At 35.6% G+C, this 21731-nt stretch overlaps 1 protein-coding gene across 1 annotated transcript in view; it reads right to left on the bottom strand.

Moving 5' to 3' along the window:
• The window catches only part of LOC139135840 (uncharacterized), a 68604-nt gene that overhangs the window by 21279 nt on the left and 25594 nt on the right, over positions 1–21731 (bottom strand). Inside the window, exons 3-7 of the mRNA XM_070703584.1 lie at positions 7313–7577; positions 5836–5987; positions 5127–5286; positions 1118–1205; positions 566–616 (exon numbers count right to left, since the gene is read on the bottom strand). Coding sequence (XP_070559685.1) covers positions 566–616; positions 1118–1205; positions 5127–5286; positions 5836–5987; positions 7313–7577 — 716 coding nt within the window. The remainder of the gene's footprint in view (positions 1–565; positions 617–1117; positions 1206–5126; positions 5287–5835; positions 5988–7312; positions 7578–21731) is intronic.

The raw sequence follows: 21731 nt of genomic DNA, 5'->3' as shown, positions 1-21731 counted from the left end.
CAAGTCAGTGGAGTAAGCCTGTTTCAAGCCTGTTTCAAGCCTGTTTCAGAATTTCGCTTTTTCTTACCTCATTTGCACATTTTTGACACTGATGTGTTCATTTGAACAAATTCACATCTCAACGCCTACATCTACCTGTACACCAAATACTGAGACGGTAGCTTTGGCGGTATGGGAGCCTTTGTGTGTGACGGACATACATCTGCACTTACCCACAAATATACAGACATTTAGACTCATCATATAAGCTCTTTTTGGTATTTATATATAAAACCAAATATGAGCTAAAAACAGTCATTGGTTGTTCCCTTTAAAACTTTATGATTCTGCATGAAAAGGTCAGTAAAGACATGCAAAATTTAGAACCACAAGTAACAAATTGCATATAAAATACTGCATGAGTTCAAGTAATGGAAAGAAGAATATTCACGATCATTTATATTTTATTTGCTACTAAGCCATAACTCTACTTAGCAATATACCAGTTGGACAACTCTATCAAAACCAATCAATTTTAGGTAATCAAGGGTTTCTAACAGAAATAGAATCACTGTTGTATACTCACGTTCCGTGTCCTTATACTCTTCAGAATCTGCATCTAAATATTTAAGATAGTCTGACAAAAACAAGAGACAATACAAAATGAAGCATTACACAGAAAGAAAGACACAAATAAACCTGAATGAATGCAATATTCACAAAGTCTCTTCAGAAACAATTCAAGTGTGTTGTGATAATTGTTCATCCTAACAGTGGTACGTGATTCACACTTTTTCATGTAAATTGTCCAATGATATATGGACATGCCAAATCTCATCTTTATATTTGTTCAGTGTATTTTCTTTATTTGATGCTGTACTTCACTATTGTGATAGGAAAGCCTACAGGTTTATTCATAGACAGGAGATGCAAGACTGTCAATAGTTTATTGCACTGTATCAGTAGGTATAAATGTAACACAATTGGAAAGGTATGAATATCAAAATCATTACATAACTCATATTGATCTGATTATTCATGCAATTTTGATGCCATCATGGGATAGGATCTATAGCTCGGTATAAATGAGTCCACTACTTGTCAAACACAGGAAATCAGATTCAAAGTCAGGTCTTACCTGTCAGAAGTAATTTGTATTGTGGAATTCTTTGTATTGGTTTCAACATGTGATGCCGTAGCTGCAGATTTGCACACCTGGGACTTTTCTGAAAGCAACGTGAGAAAGCTTAAGACGTATGATATCTTTGAGATGTTAAATAAATAAATACCAACCTCAAGATTCAAAGTTGCATTTAGAAAGAATTGTGGAGGGACTGTGGGTATAAGGAATGCAAACTCCAGGACATGGATTTTTAATATTAACCCCCAAAATATCTTTGAAATTTGTTCTTTTATGTGAACGCACGTTGAATATGACCTTCTTAGAAGGCATACATCTATCCATACATGAAATACTGAGTATTTCTATCAAATTTCATATTTTAGCCCTTAGTTTTCTGTTGCTTGTTTCAAAATTACCATGTTTTATTCTTTCATTAAAATTGACTGTTAAAACAGTAACTGCAACATTTGATGATGAACAAGGATAACTTCATCAAACTACCAATGCTCAATACATGTACTGTTGTTTTCACAGCTTGAAATGCTGTACTTTACTAGTCATACCCAATGGTTCACTCCAGCCATTGTTTTGTGAGATAAAAATGACTCTGTTAAATTGTTCATTAAAAAAGCATTCATATATTGAGAAGAAATTACCAGTAGCATTTCCAGAAACTAAAGTCATGAAAGTAGAAGCTAATGAGAATTTACTACTGTGACAGATAACAAAACTCTGCCGTTACATGAAGGAAATAAAAACCAGATCTTCTCCTGTCCATTGTAGCACAATAATATAAACATTTGACTGCAGTGCCATTAGAAAAATTAAAATATAATCAAAAGGAAATTTGACAGACAGCTGCTAAGTAGTACGGTAATGATTATACTCTGAGTGAGACATGGAACTGCCCTTGGCATTGACTATGCTGTTGACAATACACAACAGGAAAGACAGGTATCACGGAACACATTTGTCACAAATTTGTCATAGAGGGCGCTGTGACGCATTATTTGGAAAAAACGGCAAATAATGCCTCAATCCATATTGCTGGCCCCAGCTATCAATTTAATATACAGTTGTTGAGCATGACGTTATGTTTACATTATTCTAATTTCGACAAAAATACCTATGCAGATAACACTGGTCAAAACAATGCCAAACAAACTGAACAATTGTTACAAGATTGCAATGTTGTGACGAAAAATTTGGCAAACTTTTATTTTGGTCAGAAATTTTACCTGAAGATAGATACCAGTGATGTAAGATTGAGAAAGGAAGGTATTAATGCATTGATTCCTAAAATCACAGTTTTAATTTGTGTTGATTTTGATTTTGTTTTCAAAATGTCACAATCTCAGGTCTAATACACTTCAACAATTTCCTTACTGCCTAAATCGATGATTATGTTGATGTTTCATATAAATGCATTTGTTGGAAACAATAGTTAAAGTTTTTTCTGAACACAATGATGTAGACTTGAAGCAGCTAAATTCCTACCAGTAGCTATATCTGCTCATAAAAAATGTTGCTTCCAGTCTCTGTTGTCCTGTCCTGAATATCAGAGGAAATATGTCATCATTCTCTATGGCTAGCTTCAGGGGAGTTTATTTTTATCTTTAGAGAACTGACTCATTTATTTTGGATTAAAAAGTCACATGGGTTGACGGAAGCAGTGACCCTTCATAGAAGGGCAACCTGGAAACTACCAGGTGAAGGCCGACATAGGTATCACTGAAAAGGTCAAGATGATGTCATTCACTGGCAGCATTCCAAGATTTGCTGAAGAATTGTGTGATTTTTGAGTTCAAGGACAAAAGTTATTGAGAATATGGTGAACAATACGCATAGGTTTTCAATATGTTATAAAGGATGGGCAGACATTTTTCTCATATCTCACCAGAATGTGGCTGAACTACAGTTCTTTTTGGGATAAGTCTTGAAAGGTTTATCTTTCCACTGTCTCAATGATACATTATATTTATTGTCTGCCTGTATCTTGTACTTGATTCAAAAATACTGCTTTACTTAAATGTACATCACTATCGAGAGGCATGCAGAGCATTTGAAAATACTGTACGCAAAATATAAAGTGTTCATGAAACTCACTACTTGATCTAAAACTGAAACTTTAAGATATAGGTTTATTTATCATGCTCATTAATCAATATCATTGCTTATACCAGATCAAATTTTTATCATCATTTTGATCTAACTATTCTTAAATTCAACTCTGAGATGACTAGTGGTCAGGTACCATATAAATATTGCTCTTGGGTTCACAAAGCCTGGTTGTAAAATATTAATGTGTATGCTATGTACACACTGGTTTTTTTTAACGATTAAGTACACAGACAGTTTGCTGAAAGATTTTTGACCTAAAATAGAAACCCTACCTTCATCTTTCAAATCCAGTAAAGCCCTGCATCAAATCATGGTAACAGGCTCAATATAAAGCACACATCAGTTGTTAAAATTTTGTAATGTTTGTGTATATCTATGTTGCTATCTATTTCTGTTGATGATTGATCAAAATGTATAAAATTCATGACTGATACTGAATTTTGCATTTTTTTTCTTTGTGAATAACGTAGAATTTAAGTCAGTGTAAGCCTAGTGGGGTTACATTCCAACGTTGTCAATGTTGTCATTCACTTGCAGCAGTTGCATACGTTCAGGTATCGAAACTAGACTGTGGGAATCAATTCTCAATTACACCAACTGTTGACCTTTGACCCCAATAAAATAATAGAAATCAACCGCCTTGACATGGTGAATATTGTCAAAAAGGGTCTTCTAAATTACTCATTAAAATCACCAACAGAGCATACACAGATGCTATGTTTCTCTGTTTATAATTTGAAATCTAAAACTATTTTGTTTTAGGATTTTCACATGGTATATTTGGATTTGTACAATAAATCATTTTGGGTTTCATGAGAATATTTTGAAAAGTAAACATACATATATTGCATATTTACAAGCAACAATATGACATCTGAAATACCACTTATCACTTTTGCAATCCCTGATAGTTTCTTTGTAACAGATTTTTAAAAAGTCACCATACAGTGATCATGTGCAAAGCTACATGATTGTAAGGAATAGCAAACCAACATATTATAAGAATTCACCGCATATTGAAATTTGGAAAGGGGTCTCAGCATTTTTTTAAAACTATAAGTATTAAAATTCAGGGGATTTCAATCTGGATTAAAGCCACTGAATGTTGTTATTCATTCCTTGTTCATTCTTTTTACAGTTGCTTGAGACAAAGACAAAAACAATGGCTAAAATTTATCGGAACTGTATGACAACATGGTGACCATACAGATGTCAGACAACGAATTTCAAATGTCTTTTGTTTCTGTTGCTCTTTAAAATATTGATGACGGTGTTTTACTTAAGATAGTTCACACCTCAAAATTGAAAGACTTAAATTTTTGCTTAAATTGTCCTCAAGGCAACATTTAGCCATCCCCTCTCAAAATCAAGAATTGGGGTCAAGTGCTAGAAAAATGAATTACTAGGTATTTATATGCGGATATTGAAATTCAAAATGGACGCCATCCTAATGTTAACTCTATGGGTAAATATAAAATTTTCAATTTTTAAAATAATAGGCCATTGAGAACTTTATATAGTCAATCAGCTCCAAAATGAGTCCCCAAAAGTGTTAGACCAAAAACGCATTATAAAAGTTTGCCTGTCCAAATATCTGTCACAGAGGCACATTTTTTTTCGTAATCTTTTTTTTCCAAAATAAGTCATTGGACGTATCATGATATTGCCTTATGACTTGTACCATGATCAACATAATGTAAACCATAGACTAGATGTAAGTTGATGACAGATGTATCGAGTGACAAGTAACAATGAATGGATTGAGTCTCAGACACACATTCATCATATTGGTTTGGTCCAAACCTATTGTTTTCAGTGGTCAGTGTTGACCTGTGTATGGTAATCTGGGGTGAAAGGTCAAAGGTCACATCTGACTTTGTCCGGCACTGACTGGTAAGATTACCTCAAATTCCTTGACCACTGTGGCAAACTGGGAAGACTTTTTGCAGCACTCATCCAGCGTGCCTGTCATCTTATCGAATTCCTTGATGTATGTCGTGGAGTAGAGTTTTAAGAATGGGCAGAGTTTCAGGATGATGTCGGATACCTGTCGGTGTTCCTCCCTGCAGATGGAGATATCACATGGTATGGTCAGCTGGTGTATGTGTGAGATTTTGTGTGTGTGTGTGTGTGTGTGTGAGAGAGAGAGAGAGAGAGAGAGAGAGAGAGAGAGAGAGAGAGAGGGGAGGGGGAGAGGGAGAGGGAGACATGGGCAGACAGACAAATAGAATGAACAAGAGAGATGGGGAGGGGGAGGGGAGGGAGTGATTGAGGGAGTGAGAGATGTAGCCATTTCGTTGTCAGTGAAGGAAAACTCATATGCAGTCTCTGTTTGAAAAAATAAAATCTTCATATTTAACACTTGAAAAGACTACACTTTTTCCCTACTGAGTGAAATACAAGAATGCCGTACTAGCACATGTATGAACAAAGAAAGCAAGATAAATGGCCATCACAATATTTCCTAACATAAAGCTGTTGATGTACTTTCTTGGTGGAGATAATGGCCTTGTAAAAATTATTTCATCATAAGATGAAAATGGACACTAAGATAAGAAGACTAGAGATGAAAAGACCACAACAGCAGAATGAATGCAGTGATGCTGACTTACCAGTGTTCAACTCTTTCCTCTAGATCAGCTAGTAGCTGTTGGTTGAAAGCTTGTAACTGTGGCAGATAAAACAGTATTTGTTCCAACATCTTGTCTTCAATGATTGGCTTTGCTGCTTTCTCATTGGCTTTCACGACTGCATCTCGGAAATCCTGCAAAAAGAAGACAGGGAAATAAGCCTCCATGAAGAAGGAAGACATCTCAACGGTTTGATCTACACTAAAGTGGCAAGCCATTGTCAAAAACACTTTCAGCATGTGTATCTGATGGGAGATAAGCAATGCAATAATGTCTATACTTATCATGAATTGAAGGCAAAAGAAAACTGACTTACAACAATGATAAAACACGATGGGATAATATGATATTGTCTGAAAACCTGTGACTGGGGAAATCAAATGAAGTTGGATCGTTTTTTGATATAACTATTGGTATCTGACATAGTAGAAGACTGGTGAAAATACCATGTCAGTTTAATGGAGTTCAAATTGAACTTTCTTTGTGTTACTTCAACTTGTACTTTCTGAAAGCTTGAAAAATTTTAATGACTTGCCTCAACACACAAATCTAAAGGTGTGCATGATATGACAAAGGTTACAGCTATAGAGGTCAAAGGTCATTTAACCCTCCCCCCCCTCCCTGTATACAGGTCAAACTTTACTATAGAAAACAATGAAGTTGGGACAAACCATTGTGGTGAAAGGGTTAAAGTTACCATGTTTATAAAATCTGTTGAGTTTAATGTTCCCTTGAATTTAACTATTCAACTGTTTAGAATTATCCTGGCAATTTATTTGAAATTGGCAATGTAGATCACAAAACTTTGTAAGTATGACACAATGTTTCCGCTAGACATGCTGAGTGAATTTCATACCAATAACGCTTACTTCATATAAATTGAAAAGAGTAACTATACATCTCCTGATATCTTTCAACAGCACATGACAACATTTCCATACCAACATTTCCCGTTTGCAATGAAATAAACCTGAAGTAAAACTAGTATTAATGCCACACATCAACCACAAATAGAAGACATACATTAGATCTCAGTCACGACCGAGTGAGATTTCTATCAAGTCAGTTAATATTTTCTTGCCAAATAAGTTTACCATTTTCACTGTTCAAAACTTGCTTTCCTTTCAAACATTAAGTTTGGTAAATCACAAAATCAGTTTTGTCTATCTGTGGTAAACATGAACCTCTGCAGCAGTAAAAGTGTGATACACAATTTAACAACACTGCACAACTGCATTTTGTTTTAGGAATTCTAAATACTAAATATTTTTTCAATTGTCTTGTTTTTGATTTTCCCAGGAAAAATTCTATGGCCATTCTGAAAAAGATTGATTGATTTTTTCACATGTAGTAAACATTATAAAACTTTGTTGCCCTTGTAAAATAACAATAATTTGTTAATGAAAAATTATTTCTTCATAAGAATTTGTCCAGCAGTGTCTGGAATCTGTCTACTTACAACATTTAAAAGTTGGAGTATATTCACAAAACTCTGCTCTGAAGTCACCATCTCCTTGGCAACGCAGAATGCTTTGTATTTTCTCTTTTCCTTGTTTTTTCTTTCCCTCTCTTCATCCGATATCTCCTCTTCTTCTTCGGCCGATGGTTGCTCATCATCAGAACTGCTCTCATCGTGGTCTGGGAGTGAGGACTCACCGCTGCCAAAACTTTCTCTGTTCTCAGCTGTTTCTGATTCCTCTTGTAAATTACTCACAGGTCGATTGCTGGTGACAAATATCAAAAGAATATGATGAGTTTACTTTTGCATGACTTAAATGCTTCATAAAATGTTTTAGAATATTATGTTTACTAATTCCTTTTGGTGTAGCAGAATATTTTTATCCTGAGCAACTTTAGGAAAATGTAATGTTGATGCTACAACCCGCATAAAATGTACCAACAACATACCCTGTGTGATCCCACATTTGCGACCGATAGTGGTTGAATTTTTGATTCTACAAAAAAAAATCTTGTCAACAACCAAAATGGGGATAAAATATTTTGAATTTGTAAACTGACAAAGGAAACATTTTAAAGGACACACTTTAAGTTAAAGACAAAACACTATATGTATAAGAGTCAAGGAGGGAAATAACCCAAAGGGTTGCAGCCTACATATTTATTGGTTCAAGTTTCGAGTTTTCTGGGTGAAACCATAAATCTTGGTGTGTTACTGTATATCGGGTGTGTGTTACTGTATATCAGGTCAAAGTGAGTTCAAAGTTGAAAGCTAAGACCTGAGCAACGGACACACATTCTAAATCAGACAAACATGCATTTTCGTATTTGGTTTAGTAACACAATCCAAAATTTACAAGAACTTTAGTTCTAGTCATATCCAGGATCAAACCAGCAGGTGTCTTGGCACTGAATACTAGAGACAACACAAAATGATTCTGTATCTTTCACAAAGATTGTGAAACAAGAGTGTATGATTTTGTCATTTTGCATGGACCAGTGAGTCTAAGTAATTTCTCAACATCCCTGTGTTTTACAGAAAAACAGGAAGCAGTGGTGTGATTTAATTACATTTGTTGTAAACTATGGAAGAGGAAGGAGCATAAAATGCGACAGAACCATGGCTGAATCTAGACTGCTGACCTTAAAATGAACAGAGATCCTTTGCAAATTATATGACATGTATTTGACCACTATTTAACATTTAGGTTTATAGTATAAAACACTACAGCTGTACACATCTTGCCTTTTGTTTCAGTGATTAAAATAAATTTCGACAAAGCAAAGTTCTGGATCAACTTGCCGAGCAGTTGCACATAGCTCTGACACCATTACATTAATTAACATCACACAAAATCTCGTCCTAAAATGAAACCCAGTCTAAACATTATGTGAAACCATACTATTGTGACGGTTCATTTCCTTAACACAAAATAATAGCATAAATTGAAGCCTCACAACCACAAGGGTACTTTTTCAAATGACATTTTTTAGTGTTCTTGTAAACTCAAGTTTGTCTATATGTCCAAAGAACTACTGTTACATCTACCACGGAGTTTGTCAATAGAGCAGTACATGTTCACATAGATGGGATTACTCATTGCTTACATTACATGTATGTGGGGCATTGCTTTGTACTCATAAAAGTTTTTCCACAATAATATTTTGTATAAAAGCTTTAACTATTAAAATTCTAATTTCCTTTATTACTTCATGGGAACTCTCTGCAATGATGGGAACTTGATTTGTTTTTTCCCTCTAAGCGTGTTGGCTATACTCTCTTTTATTCAGCAAAGTGAATTGAACAATACGTGTGTTTAAGATTCATTACCGTCATAACAAAATGACAACATTTTGCACCTTCCAACATACACTCAGAGTAAAACTGAAACAGTGTAATTTAAAAATAATCATAGCAGAAGTCAAATTTCTGATTAACGTATGTTGACAATCACTTCCATCAGAAATGTCCTAAAATTAGGAAGTCTACAAATATATCAAATACAACAGAATGGTCTCATTAATTGTTCCAATATTGTCGAAAAAATTTGCTTTCCTAAACGTGCAATGGAGTGTACAACTATATTATGGGTATACTATTACATGAAAGTAAACATGAAAACGGTTTCAATACGGTTGAAATTTTTGCCGTTACATTTTCTGGTTACACTACAGCTATCTATATTTGTTGCAGCAATTGTAAAAGAAATGAACAGAGTGGAAGTTAAGCCCTGCACTTCAAACCTAATGGTGTAGGAGCCAGAAAAAATATTTATTTTATGGTTTTGTAGATTGTAAAAACACCTCTAAAATTCTGATAACTTTACAAAGCTATGCCTGAACTTGATACATGACACCAAACCAAACACAAGTAGCAACAAATTCAAAACAAATAGTACTGATTGCATAATCATTTCACTGCACCTGTTGATGTCCACTGTTTGCTCATCAGAATCCCTTCCTTCAAACTGCCTTATCCTTCGAAGTACCACATTGTCCTGTACAGTGGCTTCAGCCACCTTGTAACTGCCAGAAGATGACATTTGAGCAGGAATGTCTCCCCTCTTTTTTTGGAAAGGCAGAACCAGAACGGATCAAATAATTTCCTTCACAAGACTACATATATGGTGCTACTTCCTGGTTTTGATCTTATAGTGAATTACTTCTTTATTCATAGGGATGCTTGTTGTTTATTCCCTCCAGTGAGCATTCCCAGAGTAAACCAGATCAAAAGATTGCTAGATAGCTACACACCATTACAGAATTGTAATTGCCCAATTGTAATTATTTCAGTGCTCACTGATGCCTAGCAAACTAGCCACATGACTTCAAAAGATAGAAAAAAACCACAAAAACCCCCTTTCATCTGTTATGATCTTTTGCAGCATAATAATAATATACCACTGAACCCCTCAACTGGTATTATATTATTAGTATTCTGGATATTTACAAGATCTGATTGGGCAACTTCTGTAAGGACCTCAGGTTGTTCCATAGCAACACATTTGACCTTTACCCCCATTGCTTACATCATGCTTGGTGATAATCTGATACTTGTGCCTGCAAATGTATCTGTGCAAGTCTCTCAGATGGGAAAGGGGGGGGGGGGGGGGGGTTTGAGGGTTGAAAGGTCACTTGAATGGTCCAGTACACATGGGCAGAACCTGTATTTATGTACTGACCAAATTTATGCATGGTATATTAAACCTGGCTGAATGTCTGTATCCATTTCTTCAACTTTTTTTCCAATTCAACGTTTTATTAAATTGAAATGACAGTAAATATACGTTTAAAGAGACAATAGCTGTAACTTTCAACAATATTTCCATCTTTCTTGTTCAAGAAAACGACCAAGCTATTTTCTCCTACTCCCTAGACCATGTTGAAGTACAAGGTCACAGGCTTGTAAACACACAGTATGGAATACAATGTGCAATGCTACATGTGTATTACTGACACATGGAGTTTTAATAGTCCTGACTAAAAATTCACTTCTAAACAATAGCAACAGTGCATGTTTACAAGTTGAACACCGGCCATTTTGATTAAGATTTTGGGAGAAAAGCACAAGACCGTGTATTTTTTAAAAAACGATGAAAGGCACCAAAAAAATGCATCAAAATTAGTTACAGTTGATGAAGCTTTCACAGATATCACGACAAAATTAACATTGACTTCTTATTAATGAGAATGACTTCTCAATCCATGGAATAAATCCACACACAGGTTTTTATACAGGACACCAGTATAAATGTGTGTCAGTTACCAAAGAAAAGTGGCAGCTTCTCCACCTGAAATATACAATATTAATCTTTTCAAAGAGGGTCAAGAGTTCGTGATGTTGCCATTTTGAATTTAGTTGAATGTGACCTCTGATGTTCCTTATACCTGCTTTTAAAAACTCCAAAGATTTTTTTAGACGTGTGTTTGTCATTATATTATTTTTTTATCAAAAATGTGAGCCAACCAACACATTTGAAATTCACTGACTGTCTGAACAAAATGCAACAAATTTATCCAGGCTTCAAGGACAAAAAAACCACCATAAACCAAAAGGGTATCAGTCTTCTTGAAAATTAAAATACTAATTTTCTATACAGGAGAGATCAATTTTTTTATTTAAGCACTCAGGCTTGACAGGCACTTCAATCAGAAATGTGAAAAAATTAGGAAGTTTACAAATATATGGAATATGACGGACACTGACATATGAATAGTTATAACACTGAGGAAGCTCCTGAGTTCCATAAATTTGTTGTCAAATTTTGCTTCTTTCTCTTAACACCTGTGATCACCATATTTTTATCACTGACACTCAGTGTCAAAACTATTTCTTCCTCCTTTCATTTGATTTAAATTGTTATCCATTCATCGAAAGTATGAATATGGATATTTTTAAAGCAAAATAACATGTAACTTCTCTTTATTGTTTTTGAACTTTCAATTTGTGATTTGAAAGTGGCAATTTTGGTAGAAAATATGGTGTTCAAATTAGATTCAACTGGGCAGAAATAGTTTAACCTTTCACCTTTCTGTGTATTGCATAGCTAATCAACCTACCATAACCTCATTGAATGTTAAAATCGCCTTGAAGAAAATGCTCATCATAGTTGTAATGTTGGACTTTTTGCCTGAATTGGTTTTATGCTGGATGTTAGTCTAATCCATGTCAACTCACTTTACAACGTTGACAATTTGTTTGTTGACCAGTTAGAAGGGATTTAGCTCTTCCACCCCTATATCTGTTTATAGCTGTCCAATATTGCCATAGAAAAAATGAATTGTACCAAAATCTGCTGATGGACGGTTGAAAGCTGGTGTTAATGATGGCAGGACCACTTCATAATTTGAAGTGAAGCTTTAGTTGGGGATGTGTACTGGATGTTATCATCATTACTGATCATTACGGGAAAGCTCCATTAACTTAGGAATACCCCACTTCCCTACTTAGTTCTCAGAGGATTAATACCTTTACTACAATGGCACCAGCTGGATAAGATAAACTTAACAATGGAACATTAACACCTTGAGGGATTAAAAATCTTCTGTTTGTCACCCGAGTTGGTCAGGCAAGGACCCGGGTTTCAGGTTAATGCAATCTTTCCCTAATTGTGTATTGTTTATTTCATTCAAGTTAGGATCAGCCTTTGTCTAAATGCAATGGACAATATAGATGCAAAAAATCAACTATCATATCTGAAATCTGACAAAACTGTACGTCAACAAAGTAAAAACCAATGTGTACACATACATCACTCACACCATATTACATGTAAAAGGATGAAGTGAAAATATCTTCACATGAAATTGTTGGTTCCTGTATGATTGACACCACTGAATATACAACACACGGTATTCCCTGTAGTGTTTAAAGGACAGCTGGTGCATATGACGTGGTATGAGTGCATAAAATACCTAATATGGTACGACAGAGACTGAGAGGCAATGTCATGTAAACAGAAAAGACACCTTTGTACCTGATGAGTAGCGATATATGCCACTGTCAGACATTTAAAGTGCTGCTGTATGCCATATCCTTTTAGAGTCCACAGACTTCTGACAGTGTGACGGACTTCTGACAGACATCCAGCAGAGTGCTATCGTCATACAAATATATGCATTGTAATCATAATACAATTAGGTTTGCTCTGTACAAGTCAAACAATATCGATATTGATGTATCAAATAAAAGTCAGCTCCTAACTGAGCTATTAGACTGCAATTACAATCAATGTGGGAAACAATAATAAAGCAGAACCAATCTTTTATCTTCTGTAAGAAACACCACATGAATGACATCATTGTAAGTGGTCAATGGCAATACAATACTCTACACACTTTATGTTTGAATATTTTTGCAGCTTTCAGATTATGCATGTCTCCTTTACAGTTCTGGTCCATGAATGCTAGAAAAATCTAACAAAATTGGTGTTTTGCAAATGACTGAAAAAATATTGGACCCGAGTTCAGAGGTCAAATACCTATTCCAGTTGACTGGTGATGCATATGTTATGCATATGCACACTGTAAGGTGTGGTAAAGCATTGATTAAAATATAGGAAAAAAACAATAAGAACATTTTGTAAACTTAAGTCTGTACGTTGAGTAGCACTGCTTGATTAAAGAGCTATTGCCACTTAGAAACACACAAAAGTGCATATATGAATACATGATGAAATTGACATCAACTGATTTGTTTTGTTTTAAGGTAAAATGGGCCTCAGACAGATGTAGACAACTCGGACTTTGTTTTGTTTTGGTCTGCTACTTGGAGGGGGCCTCATTTCAAAGGTCAGGGAGTATTACTTTAGTTTTCACCGGGAAATTTTTGTGAAAATCTAATTTTCTCCACAGAGCTTAAACAGGGATGGTTGCCATTCTGAATTTCCTGTATCAGTAAATATTGGGTAATTTGGGTTATGCACAGTGGCTTCCAATTTTTATTCTTGATTTTGAAAAAGAAAGATTTAAAGATGTCATATGAAAAGTTGAACAAAAATTTAAGTCTTTCAATTTTGAGGTACGTACTACTGTAATGCAAGGGTTACACACACAAGTTACACACACAAGTTACACACACACAAGTTCTGCAAAACAGATGCATGTTACCACAAAACAGATGCATGTACCACAATCACTTTAAGGACATGAACTGTACACCAACAATTCACAAAGATGTGTCTTATGTAAGGACAGATGACACATGTCCTCTTAATGTGCCACGCCACATAAAAATATGATAAGAATAAATACAAGCTGTCTGTACCACAAAACAGAATGACTTTTTTACAGAGAAGAACTTACTTGGATTCCATATAGGCTATTACAATTAAGTCAAAATATTTCCAACACAAGTAGCTCTGGTGAAAGCAGACGACCGATTACCGACATGGTCTGTGCTAGGTGTGTGGGAAGACTCTGTACTCTACGGTGATTACCACTTGCCTATATTGTACATTCATTAATAAATAACATGCTCATTTATGTCATTTCAAGAGAAGTAATGTTTTGCGCAAACCTTGTTCCAGTTTTCTTCCCAACTAATTACTTCATTCTGATTTATTTTCTGTCAACATGAAAGAAACGTCACGGTTGCCGCCAACGTTGTAAGAAAAGAAAAGCAATTATCGCACAGTTCATTAAACAGTATGGTTTTTTTTCAGAATTCATGGGAAGACTATAGTCTGTACTGCTATCAAATATCAACCACTTCTTCTCCTTGCCATTTCTTCCTAAAATTTTAATAATACTATATCACAAAATAGCAGAAAACAATTACAGATTTATGGTAAATGATTCCTGGAAGCTTTATAAAAGGAAATGTTTTGTTTGTATAAAATTAATCTGTAGGATCTTTGTGTATTTTTTAATGCAGTCTGTGAACAATTTTCAGGTTGATGTTTTCATCAAAAGACCACAGCTGTAACTTTTGATAATTTTTTTCACCATTTTTGTTTTGAAAAACAGAAGTTTACATTTCATCTATCTGCTTGAATTGTGCTGAAATACAAAGCATAATCCTTTCAAATAAATTTTGTACAGTGTGCAAAGTTATTGTTTGCCAATGAACCTTTGTCAGCTTTCAACAGAACCACTGGAAATATGCACTATGTAGTCAAATTGGCATTTTGACGTGATTTTCGCAAGAGAGAACAAAAAACTTCAACAGATGTGAAAAGTTTACAGTCACCGGAGCTTTCAGTCACACCTTTACAGTCATACATGGGTACTTCCATTGATACTTGAAATAACATTTGTCCACTAAACCTGCAGATAAATTTTCACCTGTAAGTGTAGACCCTTGTATTTTGTGAAATTTCAAAAAAGGATTGTCAATTGATTTATGTATTTCAGGAAACTGACATCCTGTCACAGATATCACATCCGTATCATTGATCTATTTTCATCACACTTTGACCCTGGTGCCATTCTCTCCATAGTTTCCTGTACTCATTATGACCTATTGTACAAATCATAATGTTTCTTAGAAATGTGTTAATTTTCACATCTCCTTGGGAAGGACTCTGGCAATCTAGTTAAATGTTTACCGGTAATTTCCCTGATTTTTCAATAATTACATGAAACTGATGATAAAATAGTAATCTACACTATGCAAGCATGTGAAAATATTCTCTGATACTGAGACTTATCTCTATGTTGTCCTTAGTTAGTTATTGTTTATGAGCACATTGTAAAACTTTCTGTGATATGGAACTTTTCACTCAACATTTACTGTTACAACTTTGAAATACACTTCCTGACAACTCAGCCTTCACATCAATGAAAACTTTTTTCATTTTCAATCTGGACAGCAGAAACTACCTGTAAAAGGTATCAGCATATTTGTTCAACTGTATCAGGACAGTCATGACAATGGTGCCCTCAGTGGCAGAATAGAGATTTCCTACCCATGCCGTACAAGCTGGTCATTCTAGATTTGCTCAGAGTCCTTGCTTCACAGAATAATTTCTGATCTCTGACTTCACCTATGTACCCTTTAAGTCTGGCTAAGCTGATAAAGCTAAAGCAATGCCAGCCTGGCTACACAAAGCTCAAATTCAGGACAGGAAAAAGGCAACACAACGAAGCCAACAGAGGGCTGTCGGAGAATTTATGGTCACACAGTCCATTGACAAATATTTCATAACATTTGAAAGGCAAGTGATTTTACAGTTTAGTCTTTAATATTTTACATCGAAAAGGGACATGAAAATAAGGACCTCTGTCATGAAAAACGTAAGCTATCATTTCAACATAAACTTTTACATTAGACTAGTTTGTATTCCAGTGCTGTCTTTGAGTTTAAAAACATAAACAGGAGAGGTTTTCCCAATGACTGGCTATGATTAAAGTACACTAAAGTACATAAGCTAAAGCCTGTTCAGATAATGGTTGTAATGTGGGTGTCTCATATATAGCGCCCTCTGTGGCAAAAGTTGAAGAGTATCTGACACAGTGGCAGAAGTTGATTACAGTCACTTCAGAGGGCTCACTTCATTAGCACGTTGCAAATCCTTTGAAAGTATCTTCACTATTTGAGCCTTGCAGTTTACAGATGATAAACATAGTGTCTTTACAAACAACAGACTAGGAGGGCAGGGATGATTGGTAGGACTAGGAAGGCAGGGATGATGGGTAAGACTAGGAGGGCAGGGATGATTGGTAGAAATAGGAGGCCCGGGATGATTGTAGGACTAGGAGGGCAGAGATGATTGGTAGGACTAGGAGGGCAGGGATGATTGGTAGGACTAGGAGGGCAGGGATGATTGGTAGGACTAGGAGGGCAGGGATGATTGATAGAACTAGGAGGGCAGGGATGATTGGTATGACTAGGAGGGCAGGGATGTGGTAGGACTAGGGGGGTAGGGATGATTGGTAGGACTAGGAGGGAAGGGATGATTGGTAGGACTAGGAGGGCAGAGATGATTGGTAGGACTAGGAGGGCAGGGATGATTGGTAGGACTAGGAGGGCAGGGATGATTGGTAGGACTAGGAGGGAAGGGATGATTAGTAGGACTAGGAGGGCAGGGATGATTGGTAGGACTAGGAGGGCAGGGATGATTGTAGAACTAGGAGAGGGCAGAGGCAATTGGTATGACTAGGAGGGCAGAGATGATGGGTAAGACTAGAAGGGCAGAAAGAACAACAAAAGATGTTATTCTTTTCATATTTCCAGCAGAAACTAATGTATATCAACCATGTGAAGTTTGACACAAAAGAACTTTAAAAGTTCGGAACAAAAGATCATGTACATGTAGGCATGGAAAATATTCTGCCACCGCTATATTTTGCAATGTTGCTGTCATAAATTTCTGTTGCATGAATCAATACCATCTATCTTAATCAAGCTCCATAGGCAAAACAGTACTGTCTAAGAACATTCAAATGCAATTCCTCACTTTATACCATATGGTGTGTCATTTGTACGGGCAATGTACAGCTACCAGCGTGTGAAGTGACGTCAACACAAAGTGTGCTATTTATGTTACATCAAGTGTACATGTATTAGCTGTAGCATGTCACCAAACTTTACAGTACACTGAATATAAAGAGACGAGTGTCACACTGTACTTGTTTCAGTTCTTTGCCACTTGAAATCACGATTCTATTTGGGGTTATGTTTAGATTCAACAAATACATGTACAGTAAACTAATACCTTGTAGAACACTAATGTTTGATGTGCTTGACAGGTTGTCTGCCTAGATGCATAAAGTTATAAGGTTCTTCTGCTGTACATACTTAGACTGAGCCATTTGATGTGAAAGCATGCAATGTATACTCCACAATGACATAGAGTCAAACCTGTCTTCTTGATCACCCTTACCATGGTCCATGGAGGGACCATGCCCTTACAGAGCAGTGACCTTGTCGCAGTCCTGTAACCTTTTACATGTTAAAGGCCGTCTGCATGTACAGAATAGTCACCTCTCTCATACAGTCAGAGGGCACATGTATTAAATTGTTCAAATTGGTACTGAACCTGTGTACAGTAGTCAGCATAACCTGACTAAATCTGAACACTGGTAAAATCCTCTGAATGACTCTGTTAAAAGAGTGAAAAGTATGCCTTGATTAAGAGCAAAAAATCTGTCTATTTTGACTTATTTCATATCTACGCGACAATTGATCAGAAATAAAATGGCATGTATCGTGATTTTCAAAAGATTTATGATACTGAATTTTTATTATTACTGTTATTATCTTTTCCTATCACCACTGAGCACAGCACCTACTAGTAGCAGTATATTGAAAATGCCACACCCATCGTCCGTAGAAAGGCCACCTCTCGGTACCATTTAATAGTGGTCACTTTTCCTTAGGCCCTTGCACAGTACAATAAATTACCCATAATTCTGTTTGATTTGTGCCAATGAAAGTTACTTTTTGTGTAAGTTTTTCAGTTTTGCAGACAAGCAACAATGTCAAATATCGAAATAATTGTTTGAATATAGGTGGTAAAAGTATGTTTAGTTATTTTCGTAAACCGTTAAAAAATCATAAAAGTCACATTCTGCAGGTACAGCAAATGACACACTCTTTGGAAACAAGTTTTGACATACTGAAGGGGTCATTATTTGAAAAAAGTTAGCATGTACACTTCTTTTGTCATTTCTGCAACTAGTCTTCTGTATGGCTGAGGATACATTCAGAATTAGAGGAATATTTTACAATGAGCTACTTTCCCTCTCAATCATGCATAATTTTCTAAATCACTTAAAATTAGAATTGAGAAGAATGGTGTGCTTCAAAGTACATTTTCATAATTTTTAAAAACTAGTCCATGAATTTGTCTACACATGGTGGAACATTGCCAGATTTTAAATGGGAAATTACAGGACCGTGGGCGCACAATAGGGGATTACTGATGACGCAGCCATTTGCATACTCTGGACGTGAGGTTTTGAATACTCATAGCATTGCCCAATGACCGTATGATAAATTTGAATAATCATGATGGGCACTTTCGTGACATATGTAAAGAGGGGTCAAATGGTCGTACAGGGAACACATTTTGAAACATTTGCGTTCTCCGACAATAAAACAGCATTTTTTTCAGTTTGTTTTTGACTCAAGTTTAGTTGTTACATATTCATAGACATCATATGCAAGATTCAATGACAATAAACGTCTGAAACATGGCAAAATTATGGGATTCTGGGACCAAACGTGGCACGTCCGATCAGCAGCATGGCTTTTTTACATTTGCATAGATTTACGATAATCCGGCTTATATAGGGGAAGTTCCTGTTTAATGAGTGATCTAAAATGGTACAAATCATAATGAATCATGGGATATCTCAACTGTGCCTTGTATCACTACTACACATAAAGGTCTGAGTGTAAAAGTTAAAACTTCAGATAATATCATGCCACAAAAAATCATTATGAAGCATTCATTTACGGTATGCAATCACATACCATTGCATATACATGTGTGTACTTAGCATGTTGCATGTACCTGTACCTGCAGCCATCATGAAGAAAACACAATGTACTATAGTACGGTACATGTATGTCAATCTCCACCTACAACACCTATCACATGAAAATTGCAGTAATTTCCACAACTCTAAAAAAACACATCTTTCTTTCGTAAAATATTACGTCATAGATCTCTGCTAACTACAGCTATACAAAAAAGAAAGGTGTATCAATTTTCTTGAGCTGGTATTTGCTGACGAGTTTTTGTAGAGTTTGGTGTGCCATGAATTTCATTCACAATGAATTGGCCATGTCCAAAAACCACAGGCATAACACTGTACATGCACTGTGTCAACTGATATACAGTTCCTGTTTATTATGATCAACAGATCAACTGAAATAAACTTGGAGTGTAGTGTTTGCCTATCTCAAGGTTCTTTGTAACATTATCTGCAAATGTAAAATATATCTACCGATGCTACATTTTTAGAGTCTATCAGATGTGAAACTCAAGCAGAGCATAAATGTTTCAAATCATGAATGAGTCAAAAAATTACAAATTTGTGAATTCTGAACATTCTTGAGAGGTACACTCCAGATGGGAACAGTTACAATTTTGACTGAATAAGATATGTTGTACATGACATTGACCCTGACCTACAGTGATAAATTGGTATTAAAACCAACAATTACATGCACATGAATGTATAATGGTGGCTTTCCTCCCATACACAGTTTAGTTTTCAGAACTTTGTGCTGGCTTCTTTCAAAGAAACTGCCATTCTTTTCACAACCTCTTAATTTGCTTTGTTAAGTATTTTTCTTCCACACACACATATCAACCACCGTTTCCTAGTCTATTCTCTATAGCTAAGGAAAATAGTTAGTATTTGACTGGTCAACATCTGCTGTATGTGTTGTATCTGAACTTCTATCTGAACTTGCAGGAGTCAAAGCCAAAAGTACGGTACCCCAAGCCCTCATATATTGTATACTCTTGGTATTTCTTTAAGCAGTAGGTTGCATACTATGGTGGCTTGGCATTTTTTTATATTTCAAAAAAATTTTCAACCAATTCAGTTATATCCTGTCTCATATTTGGATTAGGATGCACACATGGAAGTACATGTATACAGAAAAATGGTTTAGCATTGTCAAAAGTAACAGTCACTGGGCATTTCAAGTGAAGAATCATAGTGTAGTTTTACTCTTTCTTTTGCTATCTGGTCCCCTGTCACTATCAGGTCATGCAAGATTACCACAGTTTAAAGTAAAACACATCCTATATAATGTATTTCAACAGGTCACCATGAGAAGACCCTTCTATAAACACAAAGATGAGTTTGACAGACTTGTCTTGCTGTGATGTAAATAAACAAAGTGACTTTTATTAACTTGAACAGAGACTGACACTGTACAGCTGTCTTTGTTGCAGTGACCTGTTCTGCACATTGAGAATTACTGAACTTGACTTGGAAAGGTTTAACGGACTAAATTCCATACACTATATCTGTTCAGGGCGTCTTATGATTTCTTATGATTAAAGTTGTGTCTGATATCTATTCACTTGCTCATTTAAAGAAAGAAAAACAACAGTTTTCCTGGAAATTCAAATGCCATTTAGTAGGCATCAATATTTCTTGGTAATTTTAATGAAGTCACTGCAGAACAGTTGCACAAAACCATTCCTCAAGTTATTCAGAGAAATCAGAAATTTGATCCCGAAACAAAAACCTAGTAAACTGATATGTAGAACTGTAAATTCAACGGAGTGTATGATGAGGATACCTTTGCTCAACACTTGATGTTTTTTTTACTAGCATTCTGGAACGGAAATTACACTCTGGCTGGCCAGAATGCACTATGCTTGAATGGATGAGATGAGTGAAGGGTTGACATTTTCAGTAATTTTATCAGCAAGGTTAGTGATTCTTTGTAAAGTCTGTTGATAGCCTTGAACAAAGTCCATTGCGAGTGAATCCTTCCTTTGTATTAAATCAGTTACACATGTACCTGCTGGTGACATGACTGACAGCCAAATGGTTTGTAAAGTCAAGTTCCAAATCAACGTTTCCTGTGACAAATACATGGCTAATATGGAAAACAAACTGAGTGATTTACATTTAGAGATCATTGCAGATGATACTATAAAATCAGCCAGACTGATCTCACATTTGCCGTCAAATGATTTAGTCCTGCCTGTACATGTACATGTGTAAATATCAAAAGTTCCTGTTTGTAGAAGAAATTGAAAGTGATCATTACATGAAAGTTTGGCCGACACAAACATTGAGTACACATGTACTGATTACAATATAATATCACAGACTGAGGAATCCTTGATATACAGTAGATCATCCTAATAGACCTTTATATCAAATTCACATGAGCAGTCTCAGATTAAAAAAAACAGAAAATATTACTGTAAAAATACTAATAATAAGTAAATTCAACCATGATTTGAACAAACCTAATTATGGTTACCACTGGCAACCTA

This window comes from Ptychodera flava, chromosome 6 (genome assembly GCF_041260155.1).
Source record: "Ptychodera flava strain L36383 chromosome 6, AS_Pfla_20210202, whole genome shotgun sequence".
In the NCBI taxonomy this organism is placed as follows: domain Eukaryota; kingdom Metazoa; phylum Hemichordata; class Enteropneusta; family Ptychoderidae; genus Ptychodera; species Ptychodera flava.
Note: the sequence above shows the minus strand (reverse complement) of the source record. Positions and strands in the feature narration are given on the sequence as shown.